Source organism: Schistocerca americana, chromosome X, assembly GCF_021461395.2.
Source record: "Schistocerca americana isolate TAMUIC-IGC-003095 chromosome X, iqSchAmer2.1, whole genome shotgun sequence".
Taxonomy (NCBI): Eukaryota; Metazoa; Arthropoda; class Insecta; order Orthoptera; family Acrididae; genus Schistocerca; species Schistocerca americana.
The window spans coordinates 640,980,667-641,004,987 of NC_060130.1; the positions used below are offsets into that span (position 1 = coordinate 640,980,667).

General features: G+C 38.2%; 1 protein-coding gene across 1 annotated transcript in view; it reads left to right on the plus strand.

Moving 5' to 3' along the window:
- Positions 1-23,978, plus strand: part of LOC124555572 (COMM domain-containing protein 5-like) — a 90,049-nt gene extending 66,071 nt beyond the window's left edge. Inside the window, exons 2-4 of the mRNA XM_047129534.1 lie at positions 9,744-9,933; positions 23,134-23,277; positions 23,363-23,978. Coding sequence (XP_046985490.1) covers positions 9,744-9,933; positions 23,134-23,277; positions 23,363-23,543 — 515 coding nt within the window. The 3' untranslated portion in view covers positions 23,544-23,978. The remainder of the gene's footprint in view (positions 1-9,743; positions 9,934-23,133; positions 23,278-23,362) is intronic.
- Positions 23,979-24,321: the final 343 nt, after the last annotated feature.

Sequence of the window (24,321 nt, forward strand, 5' to 3'; positions counted from 1 at the left end):
TACGGTGCGAGTTCCATCCTGAGCATCATCCTCTTTGCTATCGCCGTTAACCCTATCATGGCCTCTCTCCCGCCAGTCATCTCCAGCTCTCTTTTTATCGACGATTTTTCCATCTATTACAGTTCCACTTGGACATGTCTCATTGAGCGGCGTCTTCAGTGATGTATGGATTGCATTCACTCATGGGGCCTCGACAATGTCTTTCATTTTTCCACTGAAGAAACTGTTTGTATGAATTTCTGACGGCGCAATTGGTTTCTTCCTCCGTCTTCACACCTTGGGCCTGTTGCTCTTCCATTCAATGAAACTATGAAATTCCTAGGGCTCATGCTCGATAGGAACCTTTCTTGGTTCTCCCATTTGTTTTACGTGGCACACGCTGTATGCGGTCCCTCAATATCCTACATGTCCTCAGTGGTACTTCGTGGGGAGCAGATCGTACCACCTCTGTTTGTATGGGTTCCTTGTCTGTCCGAAACTAGACTATGAGTGTTTCATTTAAACATCTGCACATCCATCCCTCTTATGCGGTCTCAATACTCTATCCTCCATCGTGGCGTCCATTTAGCCACTGGCACCTTTTACACTAACCTGGTTGAGAGTCTGTATGCACAAGCTGTTGAACTACTGCTGTCCTACGGCCATTACTTCCTCGTCAGCAAATATGCATGCCGTTTGACTGCCCTGCGTGGCCACCCACCCTATGCCTCCTCCTTTTATGAAGCGTATCTCTTCTCTGTTACCTCCTGGAGTTCACTTTCGGCTCTTGCTCTGCCAGCTTAACTTCATGCTACCTGCCACTTCCCCAGTGGGTGTGAACCCTGAAGGGCTTCGTGCGTCAGTCCGTCTTCGCCTTGGCCTTCATTCGCTTCCTAAGGACACTACTCCAGCCTTCCTCTATCGCCTTCAATTTCACGACCTTCACACGGAGCTTCAAGACAGTACTTTTGTGTACACTGATGGCTCTCGGACTGACCGTGGTGTCGAGTGTACCTTTGTCATTGGCACTGATGTTTTTCAGTATCAGCTTCCGGAACACTGCTCAGTATTTACAGCAGAGCTTTTCGTCCTCTATCAGGCCGTGCAGTAAAATCGGCAACACAGGCTTTTCAATTGCTTTATCTGCTCAGACACTCTCAGGGCCCTTCAAAGCTTCTGTGTGCCATACACCGCCCATCCCTTAGTGCAATGGATCGAGGAAAGCTATCACTTGTTCACTCTTGATGGAGCCACTGTGATGTTTATGTGGGTTCCTGGTCATGTTGGTCTGACAGAAAACGAGGCTGTTGACTTTGCTGCCAAGGCTACAGTACTCGTACCTCAGCCCGCTAGTTCTTACATTCCCACTGATGGTCTCTGTGTTGCCGTCTGTTAGCAGGTGGTGTCGCTCTGGCATCACCACTGGTCATCTCTTCACAGGAACAAGCTCCAGGTTATTAAGCCTCTCCCAGTGGCTTTGACCACCTCCTCTCTGCCCTCTCGCTGTGAGGAGATCATTTTAGCTAGGTTGCTATTGGCCTCTATCTTTTTAGCCCCACCACTTTGTACTCGCTGCACTCAACCTTTGAGGGCCCACCATTTCCTGACGGAAAGCCCTTTTTTAACCCATTACATTATTGTTTGTGTTTGCTGCCTGAGTTATCAGCCATTTTAGCGATCGACCTGTGGGCTGTCGACTGCACATTACTTTTTATCCATCATAGCAGTATGGCGAAGGCCATTTAATTTTCAGTTCAGGACCTCTGTTTCTCTATGGTGTATTTCATAGACCTTTCTCCATGTCCCTATTTTTAGCTGTCTTCTCTTCTATTGTTTGCGATTAAAGTGTAGCCATTGTTAACTCCTCCCTTTGTCTTCGTGTTCTACAGTTCTGACATGGGCGTGTATGATCGTAGTTGTTTTTGTGCCCTAAAACAAAACAAAACACCACAAAGATGCTGCTTGTCATCAGAACATCACTGACAACACCAATGAGACGGAAATAGCAAGACATGCCCACAGAAGTTCTCTGCACAACTGTCGGTAGGCTGTCTTGAAAAAGACCAACACACAGACATAACGTCTGTTCTATGCCAGGCTACATTCCAGACAATGCCTAGTCCAAAGCAAGCAGCAAAAAGAATATTGTGTCTGTCTACAACAGAGTTAAACAACAAGTTAGACTATCCAAGTTAATCTGAGAGTCCAAGTTTGAGTTTGTGAACTTTTGTCTGTGAACAGTGCTATGAGAAAGAGTTTATATTGAAAAATGCTTAGAGTTGTATTACCAATGACAGCCTATTTCAGCACATGTGTTAGACTGGTTCTGTCTATGTATATAAATGTGCTGATGATCAGACACTCAGTCACACCAAAGAAGTTGTATCAGAAATGGTGAGTATTCACTTTTACTGTAAATATATTTCAAGTCTGATATTTTACATGTGCGGTAACCATACGATCACCTGTTCAGAACCCAGTTCATTTGTGACAACTTTTCACAACACTTAGAAATTCTTCCCTTACTGATCTTACTAGTTCTATCATTATACTACCATATGTCCACTGTTAAGAATAAAGAAGTGGGCACCCATTTTGAAATTCGTGTTCAGATAACATTAATGTGTAAGAACTGTAGGTTTGAGTGTTACATTTGCCATGCATAACCAGTCTCACCTAAAACCCAACAAAATTTTGTACATTTGAAAGTGCATGAAACACTACTAGTGGCATTGAACAAACAATTACATGCCCTGCTCTCCACACAGGAATTACTACACTGCTGAACCAGGCCAATCACCATCTGCCCTGCAAAACAGGTACATACTGTTCCGAGTTCATGTGAATTTTTGTTGTTCCATTCTTACAGTTCTTCTGCAGACGAAACAGTTTTTCCAAAGAGTCAGATTACAGTGGGTGTACTCATTAGGAAACCAAATAGTCATTATCTATACTTGCCACAAGCAAGGTCAACAGAGTGGCACACAGTGAATAGAACTAAAAGGTCAGGGTTGGTGATCAGTGATATCCAGTGGGACATGGCGGGACCGACCTTACTGCTACCCAACAACCACCCTAGATATAACCCACAAATTAATTTACGTACCCAAACTGCCTCTTGAAATTTTACCCATAGAAAACCTAAGCTGCCTGAATAACACATTAGACCCTACCTTGCTCGCCTCCCTAGATCGAATGTTAGCCACTCAGCATGGCGACATGTCAGTGGAACACATTGTAAAGCATGTGAAAAAGTACCACAGTGAATACCAGAAAGAGGATCCTCAACCTCAGCTGCCTCTGATTTTCATGGTAATAGGAATTGTAAATAACCAATTCAAGCAAGAATTAGCCCAAATCCTATCCATGGCAACCTTCAACTTACTGGTTCAGACTAGTCAGTGGCGCCTACTTCGATGAGAGACAAAGTGAACCATAACAAAGACCTCTGTTAGAGCCAAATTCTAGTGCAGCCAGACAGATAATGTAAATAGTGCTAAGGACAAAGTGACACCATGAATGGAAATGTGAAATTTAAATAATTGTAAATAATCCAATGTCTCTGTTTCAGCAAAATTTGAGGGTGAATTTTCTTTGTAGAAGGGAGGAAATGTAAAGAATAAAGTTATAAATGAGACTTAGAACCAGCAGTCCGGTGGCATGACAAAATTGGGCCACTGCCAAAATTAGTCAGTGATCAGCAGCTTTGCAATGTGTCTGTGATGACAGGCCACCCTGCAGGGAGTATTGCAGCACGATTACGACAACTGGGTCATAACCCCATTCCAGACTATTTGCCATGACACACTAACACTGCCATTACTGTGAAATCAGGATGGGCACCAGTATTTAAGGATGCACAAACCAGCTCATCATTATTGAACAGCTGGGCAGTTATGTGCCATAGACCCTGAGCTGTTCAGCATTGTTCCAATGGTACAGATGCTGCTACCTCCGTCTTTGGGTGGGAAATATGGAAGCCTGGCAACATTACTAACTCACAACCCAGCTGACCTTTCAGCCTAACCTAAACCTCAGGTTATGTAACAGATCAACCTGTCACGACAACCTATACTCAGAGAGAGAAAGAAAGAAAGAAAGAAAAATAGTATAGATGAAAAACAAATATAGTCAGTGGTCTTTCTCTTTCTGTTCATGCTCAAAGTTGACCCAAACTATTCTAGTACATGGAGGACTACTTCATGTATGCCATTTGCAGTATGTTAATAGCAACTCAGATAAATGAAAAGAAGGGTAGGAAAATACTGTTTATATTGTACATGAATACTTCAGGTCTGCTCGGTTTTGTTGTGCTGATTATATACTCAGTGTAACAAGTACATAATAGGAGAAAAGTGTGTGTGTGTGTGTGTGTGTGTGTGTGTGTGTGTGTGTGTGTGTGTGTGTGTGTAAACCTAATTGAATTTTTTGCTACTTTTTGATTCATTTCATCAATTTACCATATCCAGACATCCTGATTTGTATTTATCATTCTAGGCAGTTGCTGTTACAGTTTTACTGAACAGAGCTAGGAGCACAGTGTATTAAGGCATTGGACTTCTGTTTAGGAGGGTTCAAGTCCTCATCCTGGGATGTAAATAGGGACTTCAGAAAGTGACATACACATAGTGTCTCATACTATGACCATTGTGCTACAAGAGTGGAGCATTGAAAGAGAGTACATGTTGAGTTTCCTGCATATACAGATCTGCTGGGATACAGACAACAGCTGCAGCACAGTGCAGGAGTGAAAGGGCATGGCAGCTGAAAACACACTCCGAAGTTTAAGTACATGTGACAGTATGATTCTTGTGGACAAAACATCTAAATTGCACCGAAATTCACTGCAAAATTCTGGTAGTAGCCTACGTGGACCAAATGCAATGTAGCACCCAGACGTAGTGAAATGGTGTCAAGAATTCTTGACAAAGGCCACAGAGGTGGGGGTGATGCTGACTGGGAAATGCAGATCTTGCAACGTGCGATTTCCAACATTTGGAAGGGGGGGAGGGGAGGGAGAGAGACCAGGGAATAGATTTCTGTCATAGGGGAATTGAATCATTAATAAAATATTCTGAATGGTGTTTACAGAGCTTTGGTGACTGCGTCAAGAAGTAGTGCCATTCTTTGAAGTATTCACTAAAAGTTACTTAGCATGTTGTAATAATGTGGAACTTGAGTTTTGAAATCCCCTCACAGACTTAAATTTCCATAACTTTCCTAAATGACGTAAGGTAAATACTGGGATGTTTTCTTCGGAAATGACATGGGAGGTGTCATTCCCATCCTTACACAATAAAAGCCAGTGATTAGTCTCCTACTAATGGGGCAATGAAACCTGTATTTGATTCCTACCTAGACACTGTGGCAGACATCTTACCCACATAAATCTTTGTTTGTAAAAATGAGTCAATTATTTTGTTCATTGTTTATTACTATTGCTGTTACAATTATAATTGTAATATAATATTAGAATAATAAAATCCTAATCATTACCACCACCACAAATAATAATAACCCCGTGGAGACCCGGGAAAAGAATAGGCCTCCGGTATGTTCTGCCAGTCGTAAAAGGCGACGAAAAGAACAAACCACTAATAGGGCTAACCCCCCTTTTAGTGTGATTAGTTGGTTCAGGACATAACTAAAGAAGCCTCGGACAAGCGCCGTCATGGTCGGGGACGACGCTTGAACCCTATGCCCGCCCACAATGGTAACGACACTGCTAGCCAACTGGAAAATGATTTTAATCCAAATAGAGGTGTTTTGCAGGATATGCTTCCTGCAACCACCCTAGAAGGAAAACAAAGACAGAGGATGAGATGGTCAGATGAAGTTAATCGACACCTCATGTTCTGTTATTACCAAGCAACAAACCTAGGAACCAACACAACTGGATACAGATCACAAGTATACACAACATTTATTACCACATACCCAGAATTAAAATTTTTAACAGAACAATGACTAGCTGACAAGATCCGTGTAATAATCAAAAACAACAGGATACCCCAGTCAGAATTAGAAAACATCAAACAACAAGTACAACAAATACTGGAACAAAATAATGTGCAATCAGAAGAAGAAGAAAATACAGTAATGGACTCAAACATCCCAGAGCAAACAAACAAAGAACAACACGCATCAATTAAACAATCAGAGGAAAACGAAATCTTAAGACAGCCACCAGAACAAGCACAAATAGAACACGAAGTGACACACATGTTAGATATAGAAGAAAAATTTCAGCTGACATGTATAGAATACAAAGACACAAATACAGACATTAGACCATTCTTGCATAGACCGCCAAATAACCCACAAGTCGAAACAACAATAAAAACTATCAACACAATCATACACAACAAAATAAATGAAAACACAACTATGGAAGAGTTACAACTACTGGTTTATATAGGAGCACTCACTACACTAAATATACACACTAGGCAGAGATCAGAACCAACCAACACACAGAAGAAACCCACAAAACCAGCATGGCAACACAGGCTACAGATCAGAATAGAAAAACTGAGAAAAGACATCGGACAGCTAACACAATTTATAAGACATGAAATGTCAGAAAAAAAAACGAAAAAGGTTAAGTAAAATCTCACAACAAGAAGCGACAGAGCAATTAGATGAAAAGAAACAGAAATTACAAGCATTGGCCAAATGACTTAGAAGATACAAAAAAAGTGAAAATAGAAGGAAACAGAACCAAACATTCAACACAAACCAAAAGAAATTTTACCAGACAATAGATAACAAACACATTAAAATAGACAATCCACCAAACATAACAGACAAGGAACACTTCTGGAGCAACATATGGTCAAACCCGGTACAACATAACAGGCATGCACGGTGGATACAAGCAGAAACAGACACATACAAGATGATACCACAAATGCCTGAAGTGATAATTTTGCAACATGAAGTCACCCGAGCAATTAATTCTACTCACAACTGGAAAGCCCCTGGAAAAGATAAAATAGCAAATTTCTGGCTAAAGAAGTTCACCTCAACACATTCACATCTAACTAAATTATTTAACAGTTACATTGCAGACCCATACACATTCCCTGATACACTTACACATGGAATAAATTATCTGAAACCTAAAGACCAAGCAGACACAGCAAACCCAGCTAAATATAGCCCCATAACATGCCTACCAACAATATACAAAATATTAACTTCAGTCATTACACAGAAATTAATGACACATACAACACAGAACAAAATTATAAATGAAGAACAAAAAGGCTGTTGCAAAGGAGCACGAGGATATAAAGAGCAACTGATAATAGATACAGAGGTGACATATCAAGCTAAAACTAAGCAAAGGTCACTACACTATGCATACATTGATTACCAAAAAGCTTTTGATAGTGTACCCCACTCATGGTTACTACAAATATTGGAAATATACAAAGTAGATCCTAAATTGATACAGTTCCTAAACATAGTAATGAAAAATTGGAAAACCACACTTAATATCCAAACAAATTCAAATAATATCACATCACAGCCAATACAGATTAAGTGTGGAATATACCAAGGAGACTCATTAAGTCCTATCTGGTTCTGCCTTGCCCTGAACCCACTATCCAACATGCTAAATAATACAAATTATGGATACAATATTACTGGAACATACCCACACAAAATCACACATTTGCTATACATGGATGATCTAAAACTACTGGCAGCAACAAATCAACAACTCAACCAATTACTAAACATAACAGAAGTATTCAGCAAGGATATAAATATGGCTTTTGGAACAGACAAACATAAGAAAAATAGCATAGTCAAGAGAAAACACACTAAACAAGAAGATTACATACTGGATAACCACAGCGACTGCATAGAAGTGATGGAAAAAACAGATGCCTATAAATATCTAGGATACAGACAAAAAATAGGAATAGATAATACAAATATTAAAGAAGAACTAAAAGAAAAATATAGACAAAGACTAACAAAAATACTGAAAACAGAATTGACAGCAAGAAGCAAGACAAAAGCTATAAATACTTATGCTATACCAATATTGACCTACTCATTTGGAGTAGTGAAATGGAGTAACACAGACCTAGAAGCACTCAATACACTTACACGATCACAATGCCACAAATATAGAATACATCACATACATTCAGCAACAGAAAGATTCACATTAAGCAGAAAGGAAGGACGAAGGGGACTTATCGACATAAAAAAACCTGCATTATGGACAGGTAGACAATTTAAGAAAATTCTTTGTAGAATGGGCAGAAACTAGCAAAATACACAAAGCAATCACTCATATAAATACATCGGCTACACCACTGCAATTTCATAACCACTTCTACAACCCCTTAGATCACATAACATCAACAGACACGAAGAAAATAAATCGGAAAAAGAAAACACTACATGGCAAGCACCCGTATCATTTAACACAGCCACACATCGATCAAGACGCATCCAACACATGGCTAAGAAAAGGCAATATATACAGTGAGAAGGAAGGATTCATGATTGCAATACAGGATCAAACAATAAACACCATATATTACAGCAAGCATATTATTAAAGATCCCAATACCACAACAAATAAATGCAGATTTTGCAAACAACAAATAGAAACAGTAGATCACATCACAAGCGGATGTACAATACTAGCAAATACAGAATACCCCAGAAGACATGACAATGTAGCAAAAATAATACATCAACAGCTTGCCTTACAACATAAACTTATAAAACAACACGTTCCCACATACAAGTATGCACCACAAAATGTACTGGAGAATGATGAATACAAATTATACTGGAACAGAACCATTATAACAGATAAAACAACACCACATAACAAACCTGACATCATACTCACCAATAAAAAGAAGAAATTAACACAACTAATCGAAATATCCATACCCAATACAACAAATATACAGAAGAAAACAGGAGAAAAAATTGAAAAATACATCCAACTGGCTGAGGAAGTCAAGGACATGTGGCATCAGGATAAAGGTGACATTATACCAATTATACTATCAACTACAGGAGTCATACCACACAATATCCACCAGTACATCAATGCAATACAGCTACATCCAAACTTATATATACAACTACAGAAATCCGTAATTATTGACACTTTTTCAATTACCCGAAAGTTCCTAAATGCAATATAACACATACCACACAGTTAAAAGGAAGTGACGCTTGATCAAGGTCCACGTCACTTTCCATTTTTAACCAGACTTAACGTCTGAGAAAGTAAAGAATAATAATAATAATAATAATAATAATAATAATAATAATAATAATAATAATAATAACAACAACAACAACAATATTTTGTCAGAGTATAGTTCAGGGATTTGATATTTTTTTCCTTTAAGGTTATAGACATGTAATGATTTTTTTCATGATTTTGTTTCATGGACACTGGTCGTGTGGATAAAGTTAAATAAATAGCATAGTGCACATTGCTGGTGTTCTGACTGATTTGTCTCCACTGTTGAGTAGGCCCAATGTGAAATGTAGTCTTAAAGTGTCCACAATTGTGTGCTGTGTGCAGATTCTACTATGTTATAAAAATTAATCCCAATGTATCTTTGATTTCACTATCAGACACTTCCTATGAAAGGGTGTGTTCTTTTAATAGAGTTCCCAATTTGATTCATCTTGTCCTTACATGTTTGTTCTCATCTCCATCTGCAATTTTGTTGTTTATTCAGTGTTAGCTAATTATCTTCCCATTTCAGTAGCAGTACGTTCACTTGAAGGGAAGCCAATTCAGGAAGGAGCACTCACTAAAGTCCAAATAAAAACAGTAACATGTGATGAACTCTGTGAGCTGTATGCATTAGTTCTTTCTGTGATGAAGATGTTTTTTTATCATCAATCATCTGCAGTAAAACCAGAAACATTGAAAGATGAATTGAAAGACTTAAGGTAAGGAATAAAACATTGTTTGATAACTAAAGCTTAAGTTTCTTATTCACAGATAATGCTTTTTCCATAATTGGTATTGGTACCTCTTCTGATAGCTCAGAAAAGTCCATATAGTGTTAGTGAAAACTTCAGATATTATGTAGTTTTTGTTCGGCTGTGTGCCAGTATGATAATATGTAGTTACTCTCCTACCTTCTGAAAGTTTGCTTGCGGATTAGTGCCCACTTACTGTAAAGGGAGCAGTTTCATTTTGCCCTCACTCCTTGGTTTCTTCATTTGTTTTCACAGAGAAACATAAGGAAAAAATTCAGATTTTTTTTTTTTCCTGGGTAAAATTGATACACACACATTCTGTCACAAATTACTCTGCTGAACATTGGTTTTGACCTGTCAGAATGAAACATATTAAACATATTTTGATTTAACTTCAAACAGTGAGCCTTGTAAAATGATCCTTGGTTGAATAAATTGCTGATACTAATGCTTGGATAAGGTGTGATAGCCACTAACTCCAAATCATATGGGAAAACTCCTAAAGAACTTATGGTTTGCCACCAAGTCAATTCCAAAATCGCATTAAATGTGCTGATTGCTACAGCAGGTGTCTTCTTCAATCATTCTATAACTGAAATGTTTTTACAGCCAAAAGAATTTTCATGATTTTTTTATTTGTTGAATAGTTGAAAGATGGTCCAAGTGGAAGAAGAATAATCCTTACATAAGAAATGCATTTCTGGGGAGAGAATGGACCTATGTGATGCTATTGTCACCTCAGGGAGTTAAGATGGCAGTGGTTGGGGTTGTATTTAGTGACACAGTGTTCATGCGAGGTCTGGTTCCAGTGGTGGTTATGGTGGCAGTGATGATAGAAACCTCTAGAGAGAGGAAGTAAACTTGGCCATTAGAGAAACTGCAAAGTGGTGAAGAGGTGAATGTTAAGATGGAACACTAGTTAGTGTACAACCTCTGGAACTATGTGCACAAATTGTATGAGGCCTACTGAGGAATGCAAGCATGTTGCCATGGTTGAGGTGTATGTCCCTAGCAGTTTTTAGGGAAACTATGGAGCCAAATTATTACATTCAAGCACTTCCTCCTGTGGACAACAAATGTGGTCTATCAATAGAGTTTGAGATACTAGTCAGTCCTCATGAACATACCATTGGTAAGAAAACTTATGGGGTACGATAATTGTACCACAATATCTTATTTATGGTTGCCATTAGGAAATGCCGTGAAAAAAAGTCCTCTTACAAGGAGTCATGGGAATTTTGAAATTAGAAATGTGTTTCTGCAAAGGAACCCGTCTTATTCATTTAGTTTCCTTTATTATTTTTATTATTATTATTATTGTAGTAGTAGTTATTATTATGTTCATTCCTTTCTCAGACCTTAGGTCTGGTTAAAAATGGAAAGTGACGCGGACCTTCATCAAGCGTGACTTCCTTTCAACTGTACGGTATATGTTACATTGCGTTTAGGAACTTTCGGGTAATTGAACAAGTGTCAATAATTACAGATTTCTGTAGTTCTATATATAAGTTTGGATGTAGCTGTATTGCATTGATGTACTGGTGGATATTGTGTGGTATGACTCCTGTAGTTGATAGTATAATTGGTATAATGTCACCTTTATCCTGATGCCACATGTCCTTGACTTCCTCAGCCAGTTGGATGTATTTTTCAATTTTTTCTCCTGTTTTCTTTTGTATATTTGTTGTATTGGGTATGGATATTTCGATTAGTTGTGTTAATTTCTTCTTTTTATTGGTGAGTATGATGTCAGGTTTGTTATGTGGTGTTGTTTTATCTGTTATAATGGTTCTGTTCCAGTATAATTTGTATTCATCGTTCTCCAGTACATTTTGTGGTGCATACTTGTATGTGGGAACATGTTGTTTTATAAGTTTATGTTGTAAGGCAAGCTGTTGATTTATTATTTTTGCTACATTGTCATGTCTTCTGGGGTATTCTGTATTTGCTAGTATTGTACATCCACTTGTGATGTGATCTACTGTTTATGTTAGTTATTTGCAAAGTCTGCATTTATCTGTTGTGGTATTGGGATCTTTAATAATATGCTTGCTGTAATATCTGGTGTTTATTGTTTGATCCTGTATTGCAATCATGAATCCTTCCGTCTCACTGTATATATTGCCTTTTCTGAGCCATGTGTTGGATGTGTCTTGATCGATGTGTGGCTGTGTTAAATGATATGGGTGCTTGCCATGTAGTGTTTTCTTTTTCCAATTTATTTTCTTCGTGTCTGTTGATGTTATGTGATCTAAGGGGTTGTAGAAGTGGTTATGAAATTGCAGTGGTGTAGCCGATGTATTTATATGAGTGATTGCTTTGTGTATTTTGCTAGTTTCTGCTCATTCTATAAAGAATTTTCTTAAATTGTCTACCTGTACATAATGTAGGTTTTTTATGTCGATAAATCCCCTTCCTCCTTCCTTTCTGCTTAATGTGAATCTTTCTGTTGCTGAATGTATGTGATGTATTCTATATTTGTGGCATTGTGATCGTGTAAGTGTATTGAGTGCTTCTAGGTCTGTGTTACTCCATTTCACTACTCCAAATGAGTAGGTCAATATTGGTATAGCATAAGTATTTATAGCTTTTGTCTTGTTTCTTGCTGTCAATTCTGTTTTCAATATTTTTGTTAGTCTTTGTCTATATTTTTCTTTTAGTTCTTCTTTAATATTTGTATTATCTATTCCTATTTTTTGTCTGTATCCTAGATATTTATAGGCATCTGTTTTTTCCATCTCTTCTATGCAGTCGCTGTGGTTATCCAATATGTAATCTTCTTGTTTAGTGTGTTTTCCCTTGACTATGCTATTTTTCTTACATTTGTCTGTTCCAAAAGCCATATTTATATCATTGCTGAATACTTCTGTTATCTTTAGTAATTGGTTGAGTTGTTGATTTGTTGCTGCCAGTAGTTCTAGATCATCCATGTATAGCAGGTGTGTGATTTTGTGTGGGTATGTTCCAGTAATATTGTATCCATAATTTGTATTATTTAGCATGTTGGATAGTGGGTTCAGAGCAAAGCAGAGCCAGAAAGGACTTACTGAGTCTCCTTGGTATATTCCACACTTAATCTGTATTGGCTGTGATGTGATATTATTTGAATTTGTTTGGATATCAAGTGTGGTTTTCCAATTTTTCATTACTATGTTTAGGAACTGTATCAATTTAGGATCTACTTTGTATATTTCCAATATTTGTAGTAACCATGAGTGGGGTACACTATCAAAAGCTTTTTGGTAATCAATGTATGCATAGTGTAGCGACCTTTGTTTAGTTTTAGCTTGATATGTCACCTCTGCCCCCCCATGAGCCATGGACCTTGCCGTTGGTGGGGAGGCTTGCGTGCCTCAGCGATACAGATGGCCGTACCGTAGGTGCAACCACAACGGAGGGGTATCTGTTGAGAGGCCAGACAAACATGTGTTTCCTGAAGAGGGGCAGCAGCCTTTTCAGTAGTTGCAGGGGCAACAGTCTGGATGATTGACCGATCTGGCCTTGTAACAATAACCAAAACGGCCTTGCTGTTCTGGTACTGCGAACGGCTGAAAGCAAGGGGAAACTACAGTCGTAATTTTTCCCGAGGGCATGCAGCTTTACTGTATGGTTAAATGATGATGGCGTCCTCTTGGGTAAAATATTCCGGAGGTAAAATAGTCCCCCATTCGGATCTCCGGGCGGGGACTACTCAAGAGGACGTCGTTATCAGGAGAAAGAAAACTGGCATTCTACGGATCGGAGCGTGGAATGTCAGATCCCTTAATCGGGCAGGTAGGTTAGAAAATTTAAAAAGGGAAATGGATAGGTTAAAGTTAGATATAGTGGGAATTAGTGAAGTTCGGTGGCAGGAGGAACAAGACTTTTGGTCAGTTGATTACAGGGTTATAAATACAAAATCAAATAGGGGTAATGCAGGAGTAGGTTTAATAATGAATAAAAAAATAGGAGTGCGGGTAAGCTACTACAAACAGCGTAGTGAATGCATTATTGTGGCCAAGATAGACACAAAGCCCATGCCTACTACAGTAGTACAAGTTTATATGCCAACTAGCTCTGCAGATGATGAAGAAATTGATGAAATGTATGATGAGATAAAAGAAATTATTCAGGTAGTGAAGGGAGATGAAAATTTAATAGTCATGGTTGACTGGAATTCGTCAGTAGGAAAAGGGAGAGAAGGAAACATAGTAGGTGAATATGGATTGGGGGGAAGAAATGAAAGAGGAAGCCGCCTTGTAGAATTTTGCACAGAGCATAACTTAATCATAGCTAACACTTGGTTCAAGAATCATAAAAGAAGGTTGTATACCTGGAAGAATCCTGGAGATACTAAAAGGTATCAGATTATATAATGGTAAGACAGAGATTTAGGAACCAGGTTTTAAATTGTAAGACATTTCCAGGGGCAGATGTGGATTCTGACCACAATCTATTGGTTATGAACTGCAGATTGAAACTGAAGAAACTGCAAAAAAGGTGGGAATTTAAGGAGATGGGACCTGGATAAGCTGAAAGAACCAGAGGTTGTAGAGAGTTTCAGGGAGAACATAAGGGAACAATTGACAGGAATGGGGGAAAGAAATACAGTAGAAGAAGAATGGGCAGCTCTGAGGGATGAAGTAGTGAAGGCAGCAGACGATCAAGTAGGTAAAAAGACGAGGGCTAATAGAAATCCTTGAGTAACAGAAGAAATATTGAATTTAATTGATGAAAGGAGAAAATATAAAAATGCGGTAAATGAGGCAGGCAAAAAGGGATACAAACGTCTCAAAAGTGATATCGACAGGAAGTGCAAAATGGCTAAGCAGGGATGGCTAGAGGACAAATGTAAGGATGTAGAGGCTTGTCTCACTAGGGGTAAGATAGATACTGCCTACAGGAAAATTAAAGAGACCTTTGGAGAGAAGAGAACCACTTGTATGAATATCAAGAGCTCAGATGGCAACCCAGTTCTAAGCAAAGAAGGGAAGGCAGAAAGGTGGAAGGAGTATATAGAGGGTTTATACAAGGGCGATGTACTTGAGGACAATATTATGGAAATGGAAGAGGATGTAGATGAAGACGAAATGGGAGATAAGATACTGCGTGAAGAGTTTGACAGAGCACTGAAAGACCTGAGTCGAAACAAGGCCCCGGGAGTAGACAACATTCCATTAGAACTACTGATGGCTTTGGGAGAGCCATTCATGACAAAACTCTACCATCTGGTGAGCAAGATGTATGAGACAGGTGAAATACCCTCAGAATTCAAGAAGAATATAATAATTCCAATCCCAAAGAAAGCAGGTGTTGACAGATGTGAAAATTACCGAACAATCAGTTTAATAAGTCACAGCTGCAAAATTCTTTACAGACGAATGGAAAAACTGGTAGAAGCGGACCTCGGGGAAGATCAGTTTGGATTCCGTAGAAATGTTGGAACACGTGAGGCAATACTAACCTTACGACTTATCTTAGAAGAGAGATTAAGAAAAGGCAAACCTACGTTTCTAGCATTTGTAGACTTAGAGAAAGCTTTTGACAATGTTAACTGGAATACTCTCTTTCAAATTCTAAAGGTGGCAGGGGTAAAATACAGGTAGCGAAAGGCTATTTACAATTTGTACAGAAACCAGGTGGCAGTTATAAGAGTCAAGGGACACGAAAGGGAAGCAGTGGTTGGGAGGGGAGTGAGACAGGGTTGTAGCCTCTCCCCAATGTTATTCAATCTGTATATTGAGCAAGCAGTAAAGGAAACAAAAGAAAAATTCGGAGTAGGTATTAAAATTCATGGAGAAGAAGTAAAAACGTTGAGGTTCGCTGATGACATTGTAATTCTGTCAGAGACAGCAAAGGACTTGGAAGAGCAGTTGAACGGAATGGACAGTGTCTTGAAAGGAGGATATAAGATGAACATCAACAAAAGCAAAACGAGGATAATGGAATGTAGTCAAATTAAATCAGGTGATGCTGAGGGAATTAGATTAGGAAATGAGACACTAAAAGTAGTAAAGGAGTTTTGCTATTTGGGGAGCAAAATAACTGATGATGGTCAAAGTAGAGAGTATATAAAATGTAGACTGGCAACGGGAAGGAAAGCGTTTCTGAAGAAGAGAAATTTGTTAACATCGAGTATAGATTTAAGCGTCAGGAAGTCGTTTCTGAAAGTATTTGTATGGGGTGTAACCATGTATGGAAGTGAAACATGGACGATAACTAGTTTGGACAAGAAGAGAATAGAAGCTTTCGAAATGTGGTGCTACAGAAGAATGCTGAAGATAAGGTGGGTAGATCACGTAACTAATGAGGAGGTATTGAATAGAATTGGGGAGAAGAGAAGTTTGTGGCACAACTTGACTAGAAGAAGGGATCGGTAGGTAGGACATGTTTTGAGGCATCAAGGGATCACAAATTTAGCATTGGAGGGCAGCGTGGAGGGTAAAAATCGTAGAGGGAGACCAAGAGATGAATACACTAAGCAGATTCAGAAGGATGTAGGTTGCAGTAGGTACTGGGAGATGAAGAAGCTTGCACAGGATAGAGTAGCAGGGAGAGCTGCATGAAACCAGTCTCAGGACTGAAGACCACAACAACAACATGTCACCTCTGCATCTATTATCAGCAGCCTTTTTGTTCTTCATTTATAATTTTGTTCTGTGTTGTATGTGTCATTAATTTCTGTGTAATGACTGAAGTTAATATTTTGTATATTGTTGGTAGGCATGTTATGGGGCGATATGTAGCTGGGTTTGCTGTGTCTGCTTGATCTTTAGGTTTCAGATAAGTTATTCCATGTGTAAGTGTATCAGGGAATGTGTATGGGTCTGCAATGTAACTGTTAAATAATTTAGTTAGATGTGAATGTGTTGAGGTGAATTTCTTTAGCCAGAAATTTGCTATTTTATCTTTTCCAGGGGCTTTCCAATTGTGAGTAGAATTAATTGCTCGGGTGACTTCATGTTGCAAAATTATCACTTCAGGCATTTGTGGTATCATCTTGTATGTGTCTGTTTCTGCTTGTATCCACCGTCATGCCTGTTATGTTGTACCGGGTTTGACCATATGTTGCTCCAGAAGTGTTCCATGTCTGTTATGTTTGGTGGAGTGTCTATTTTAATGTGTGTGTTATCTATTGTCTGGTAAAATTTCTTTTGGTTTGTGTTGAATGTTTGGTTTTGTTTCCTTCTATTTTCACTTTTTTTGTATCTTCTAAGTCATTTGGCCAATGCTTGTAATTTCTGTTTCTTTTCATCTAATTGCTCTATCACTTCTTGTTGTGAGATTTTACCGAACCTTTTTCGTTTTTTTTTTTTTCTGACATTTCATGTCTTATAAATTGTGTTAGCTGTCCGATGTCTTTTCTCAGTTTTTCTATTCTGATCTGTAGCCTGTGTTGCCATGCTGGTTTTGTGGGTTTCTTCTGTGTGTTGGTTGGTTCTGATCTCTGCCTAGTGTGTATATTTAGTGTAGTGAGTGCTCCTATATAAACCAGTAGTTGTAACTCTTCCATAGTTGTGTTTTCATTTATTTTGTTGTGTATGATTGTGTTGATAGTTTTTATTGTTGTTTCGACTTGTGGGTTATTTGGCGGTCTATGCAAGAATGGTCTAATGTCTGTATTTGTGTCTTTGTATTCTACATATGTCAGCTGAAATTTTTCTTCTATATCTAACATGTGTGTCACTTCGTGTTCTATTTGTGCTTTTTCTGGTGGCTGTTTTAAGATTTCGTTTTCCTCTGACTGTTTAATTGATGCATGTTGTTCTTTGTTTGTTTTCTCTGGGATGTTTGAGTCCATTACTGTATTTTCTTCTTCTTCTGATTGCACATTATTTTGTTCCAGTATTTGTTGTACTTGTTGTTTGATGTTTTCTAATTCTGACTGGGGTATCCTGTTATTTTTGATTATTACACGGATCTGATCAGCTAGTCATTGTTCCGTTAAAAATTTTAATTCTGGGTATATGGTAATAAATGTTGTGTATACCTGTGATCTGTATCCAGTTGTGTTGGTTTCTAGGTTTGTTGCTTGGTAATAACAGAACATGAGGTGTCGATTAACTTCATCTGACCATCTCATCCTCTGTCTTTGTTTTCCTTCTAGGGTGGTTGCAGGAAGCATATCTTGCAAAACACCTCTATTTGGATTTGAATCATTTTCCAGTTGGCTAGCAGTGTTGTTACCATTGTGGGCGGGCATAGGGTTCAAGCGTCGTCCCCGACCATGACGGCGCTTGTCCGAGGCTTCTTTAGTTCTGTCCTGAACCAACTAATCACACTAAAAGGGGGGTTAGCCCTATTAGTGGTTTGTTCTTTTCGTCGCCTTTTACGACTGGCAGAACATACCGGAGGCCTATTCTTTTCCCGGGCCTCCACGGGAATTATTATTATTATTATTATTATTACTATTATCATATAATCAATTTCCCTTTAAGGAGAGCACTAAAAGACAATCAGTTTTCATTTCACTTTTTCTGTCCCTTCCCCCCCCCCCCCCCCCCCCCCCCCAAAAACCTCTCATATATTCACTGTTTTTGTCCTCCCTCTCTTCTGTCCACTTTTTTCCTGTTTTCTTCTCATGGGGTGTTTGCTGAAATTTTTGTTTTCTGATTTTTTTTCTCTCCGTCTGTCAGGTTTTCTGTGGAGATGTTCAGTTTCTTGAGGTCTTACATGGTTTCGTTTACCCAGTTGGTGTCCACTTTGTGAGTTGTCACTATGTTAAAAATTCTTGTGGTCACTCTATTTTTCATTCATCCTATGTATGTGTCTGTAGAACTTTGCCCTACTTTTCCTGATGTTTGTAATCGTCTGTCTATTTATACAGTTCTTTTGTCAGTCTCGTTATTCAGATCCCCTCTTTCTGAATCAAACTGTAGATCTTTGTCAGTATTTTCCTCTCTTGTTTTTACATCTCCTTGATTTTAGTTATGCCCTTGATTACTTGAGGCATGCAAGGCTTGTGGTAAGACTACTGTACTATAGTGTCATTGATGGTAATACTTCTTTTGTTGTAATGGTTCCGTGTAAGTCCGTATGCTTTTTTTAATTTTGTGATACGTTCTTCATTGGGTGTTGAGTTCAGTCCTGTTTTCTGAATAATCTCTCCCAGATATTTGAAACTTTCTATTTGCTTTACCAGTGGGTGTTGATTTTGTGTCCATGTACTGCTTTTTTTCGTATGAGATTTGTAGTCCTGTTTTGGCTGAGATTTTATGTCATGTCTCTAGAGCTTCTTTGGCTTCTTTTCTGTTATTTATTATGAGCTACATCATTGGCAAAGGCTAGACATTTTATGTTGACAGTTCTGTCCTTGTGTCTTCTCATGCTTACCCCATTGACTACTGTGTTCCATGTCTTGATTATTTTCTCCAAAACAGAGCATACTGCCTCACCACTGTCTTGATTTCAAGTGGTTCAGAGATCTCTCCCATAAACCCACTTTGGATGTTGTGTTTGTTAATGTTTCAGGGATTAGTTTTCTGGTCTTGTTGTCCACCTTCATTTCTTCTAGATTGTTGAAATTTGCTTCTCTGTCTATGGCATTGTAGGCCTTTTTGAAGTCAACAAATGTCATTGTGGTGTTCCTGGACTTTCTTGTTGTTAATACTGTTCTCGAGCACCAGATATGTTCACTGCTTGATCTTCCCTTTATGAACCATCCTTGGTGTTCTCCTACCTGTCAATCTATTTGAGGTTGGTTGGTTAATTTGAGGGAGGGGACCAAACAGTGAGGTCATCGGTTCCATTGGATTACAGAAGGATGGGGAAGGAAGTCGGCCATGCCTTTTCAAAGGAACCATCCCATCATTTGCCTGAAGTTATTTAGGGAAATCATGGAAAACCTAACTCAGGATGGCTGGACAGTGGTTTGAACCGTCATCCTAGCGAATGCAAGTCCAGTGTGCTAACCATTGCACCATATCGCTCAGTATCTATTTGAGGCTCTAGTTGATTTAACTGGGCTTTGGATAATGTTGTATGTCACAGGCAGTAGTGAAATTCCTCTGTAATTAAAAGGGTCTGTTTTATTTCCTTTCTTGTGGAGGCCATGTATTAGCACTGACTTCCTTTCTTCTGGTACCTTTTCTGTTTCCAAGATGTTTTTTATGAGTCTGTATATTTTGGGTGTGATGTTTTTGTGGTCGAATTTCCAAATTTCCACAGTCAGTCCGTCTTCTCCAGGTGCTCTGTTATTTTTTAAATGATTCTATTATTTTCACGATCTCCTTGTGTGTTGGCAGCTTGAAATCAAGGTTAGGTTCTGGCTTCTCAAACTGTAGAATGTGCATCAGTTTATCATATTTTAGATGTGTTGAAGTATAGTGCTAGTATTTCAAGTTCTTTTTCAGATTTGTCTCCAGTGTCCCTCTTGTCTTTTGAAGCATAAGCTTGGTGGCTGATATCCTGTCATATTTTCTCTAAATGTTCTATAGCAATTGTGTGTGTTGTTTTTGTTGAAGTCCTCTTTCATCTCTTTCAGTCTGTTCTTTCCATAACCTCTTTTTCCTTTACGGATTATTTTAGAAGTGGTCTTCCATATCCTGTTGAATTCTTCCCATTTTTCAGATGCTCTACGAATGTTAAATTTTTTCCAGGCTTGTATTCTGTCTTGTGTAGCTGTGCCACATGTCCTGTTCTGCCACTGATATTTCCATTTTCTCCGTGGTTGCCCCAATTTTATCAGTTTCTTCATTTTTCTGACAGTTCTGTTGAGTCATTACTGTCAATTTTCTTAATGTTTCCTGTTATTTATTCCTTGTTTAATGGTAGGTACTCTGGTTCTGTTGTGAAAGTTCTGTCGGTTCTCATGAGTTGTTTGTTGGCTATAAATTTGGCTTTAATTTGCGCAGGTGATGATCGGATTTAAAAAATCCTTTCCTTGTTCTTACATTCATAATTTTTCTGGTATTTTTCATGGATACCACTATGTGGTCTGTCTGAAATTCTCATAGGGCATTGTTGGTGATTTCCAAGTTCGTAGTTTCTTGTGTGGTTTCTAGAATTGGGTAGACAAGATCTTGAGGTCAAAATCTGCAGAAATTTATCAGGTTCTCTTCATTCTTGTCCGTCTGCTTGTGGACAGTGTGTTTTCCTATTGTGTCTTTTGAATTTTCTTTCCCTGTCTAATTGATCATTAAAATCTCCTAGTAATACTTTCATGTACTTTGTGGGGATTTTGTTGGTGGTTTCTTTTAGATCTCCCCAGAAATCTTTATCATCTGTGTGTTTTTCTTGTTATAGTTATTTGTAGGGCATATGCATTCATTAGTGTATACACTCTGTTTCCATATCGGATTATGAGTGTTGATATTTTTTTTCTGATTTTGAAGCAAAATCTATTATAGAGGCCAGTGTCAATTTGTGTCCTGCAAATACTGTTCTGAAGAGTTTGAGATTTCTTTCTGAAATGGTTATGACTGATTTTCCCTTGTATATTCTTATCTGAGAATCATGTTTCCTGTATTGCCAGAATTTTGATATTGAGTTTATCCGTGGTGTTTGCCAGTTGTTTCAATTTATCTGTTTTCAGTAGTGTGCTCATGTTGAGTGTTCTCATGGAAAATAGTCTTCAGGATTGTTGAGAAGCTCTGATTCTTCTTGTCATGAAATGCCTAATGTTCTGGAATCTGATGATAAAGTCTATTACCCGGTCTTATTGACTGGGTCCCAGGGTAGTGGATACTTTCCACTGTTCTGTTCTGTCATGATTATTGGTTTGTATTGAGCTTTTGGTGGTGAAATCCCAGAGGATCTCACACAAGTTTGACAGGAGTTTTTGTTTCTCTTCCCTCTCCTCCTTCCTGATCATTTACAAGATGAGGCCCCCACCTTGGGACTGGCTGTGGCAGAGTTGTTTTCTTCTTCTTCATATCATCATCAGCATCATCATAATCATATCTCTATCTCTCTCTCTCCTCTCTCTCTCTCTCTCTCTCTCTCTCACACACACACACACACACACACACACACACACACGTGCTTGCTCACAACCATGACAACGATCACATGACCACTGTCTCCAGTGGCTTGGACTAGAGTGCTGCATTACACAGTTAAACTATTTGTACAAAGCTTAATACGTCAGGAAAACTAAAAGCATGCACACTCTTTGTTATGACCATAAATATAAAATTAAGATTCCACTAAATAAATAAAAAAAGATAAAGGTGATTATATCTGATTAAGATAAATTTTGTTGCTTTCATTCATATTGTTTATATATAATGGGACTGGATGTAAAGTAACAGAAAGCTGTGTCTGACTTAAAACAATGTTTATACCTACATTTCCTTGGGTCTGAGCCCTAGAACCTAGTTTAATTCAAAGTAACAATGCTTGTAGCAGATAAAGTGTTCCTTCATACTAGAGAAGATCTGTAAAGATTTTCTTTGATGAACTGCTTTACTTGCTGTTGCCTTCATCCAGGAGGAATTTTCCTTCAAATACAGGTACTTTGATGTTCCACAGATTGTGTTTGTGGTGTCTCGCTATGGTGTAGACAGTGACAACTCGTTAGTTAAAATAATAGCATTTTGTAAAGTAACTCTCCGTCCATTTATATGACTGTTTTGTGTTTACATATTACACTTAACCTGAGCCCCTCCCCCCCCTTCCCCCCCCCCCCCCCCCAACACACACACACACACACACACACACACACACACACACACACACACACACACACACACACACCTTTATCAGCATTATTAGCTCATGAGAGAAGTGGTCAAATATGTTTAAGGCTGCAAAATTTACCCCCTGTTTCAAACCAGATTCTCATCTCTCTATCTGTTTCTTGTAAATTGTGTAGAAAGAAGTGATTTGTTCATAAACCTTGGCCATGAGTAGTCCTTTCCGTTTATGTTGTTATGATAATTATTGTAAATTCTGAGAAAAGTATTTCACTACTGTCTGATTCAGCAGGTCTCCGAGAAACAATTGAAAATCATATATTTGTCAGCATGTTTAGTATGATAAGTAATTGTGAAAATGACCCACTCAGATTAGTTAGGATGTGGGGAAGTAATAATGAATGTTTTTGTTTAATGCAAAACAAACATACATTCATACTTCAATTTTACCAGTATGAAAAGTTTGGTAGCTTAAATCAGGTATTTTAATATCAACACAGTATCATTGGTTTTATCTGATGTGTTCTAAAAAATCAAATCCCCTTTTTTGCAGATTTCCTAATGCATCTGCACAAGACTTGGCCAGTGTTTTAACAGGACCCAGAGCAGCCATTCTCAGTGGCATTGCATCAAAATGTAACATACTGCCAAAGCTGATCTCTGTTGATTGGAGAATTAACATAACTATTGCATCATGGTATGTTTAACAGTATGAGAAATGAGGTTAATTAATTGTTACTTGGAGCACATTAATGTTAATTCAGTATATCTCGTTGTTTCAGTTATTCATCACGTGTGCTTGAGCCATCAGTAACCCTTGATATTTCAATGTCTAACAATGAGAAAAGGCAGTTTGAAATTTCAGTATCAAAATTCCATCATCTGAGATATGTGGTAGCAACAGTTTTAAAAGAAATGGCATTACTGGAAAAGAAAAGAATTTTCAAAATGTCAGTTCCATGACAATGAATATGTGCAAATATTTTCTCAAATATTTAAAGAACCATTTCATGTCATTTTGAAAGTTACCTGTGAACATTGAGATTTTCTTAAAGAGGTAGTTATTGCGAGCAACTCTTAGGGAGTGGTGTGATTCTTGGACAGTCTGGTATGTCATTTAGATTCAACTTTATGCGAGGACTCGTGCAGAATGCAAGTCTCACTGTTTGTTGTGGATTAATTTGTCAACAGAAGTACAAAGATGAAAATTTGGGGAGATTTTTTCAGAACATTGTGTTAACCTTTTAATTGCTTATATTATCATAAATAAATGTTCTGACAAGAGTGTTGATGCAGAAATTGAAAATTTATGTGAACAAATAACATTATTAAAAAGTTTTTTGTGTCATAGCAATGTGCACTGTTTTTCTGCAAGTAATAAATATGTTTCATAAAATATTTAACAATGTTTATTAGGTTGCTAGAAAAAAATTTTCACTTGGTGTTCAGTAATTCACATTTAGACATGTTTTGAGACGAACTCATCATGAGAACAGTGTCAAAAGATTACAAGAGTCATAAGCGAATAAGTAATAAAGATTTTCTGAATCATAATTAACAAAAAAATTTTAAAACATACAAAGCAAACCTATGAACATAGAAGAAAGGTGGAATTCTTCATACACAATTCTATGTCGTGTGACCTAACCATTCCAGAGTAAAATTGAGTGGGAAGTGCATTACAAGCTAGGAAGTTAACAGAAATGATCTCCAGATGGGTAAGTACATGAGTGAAGTGTCA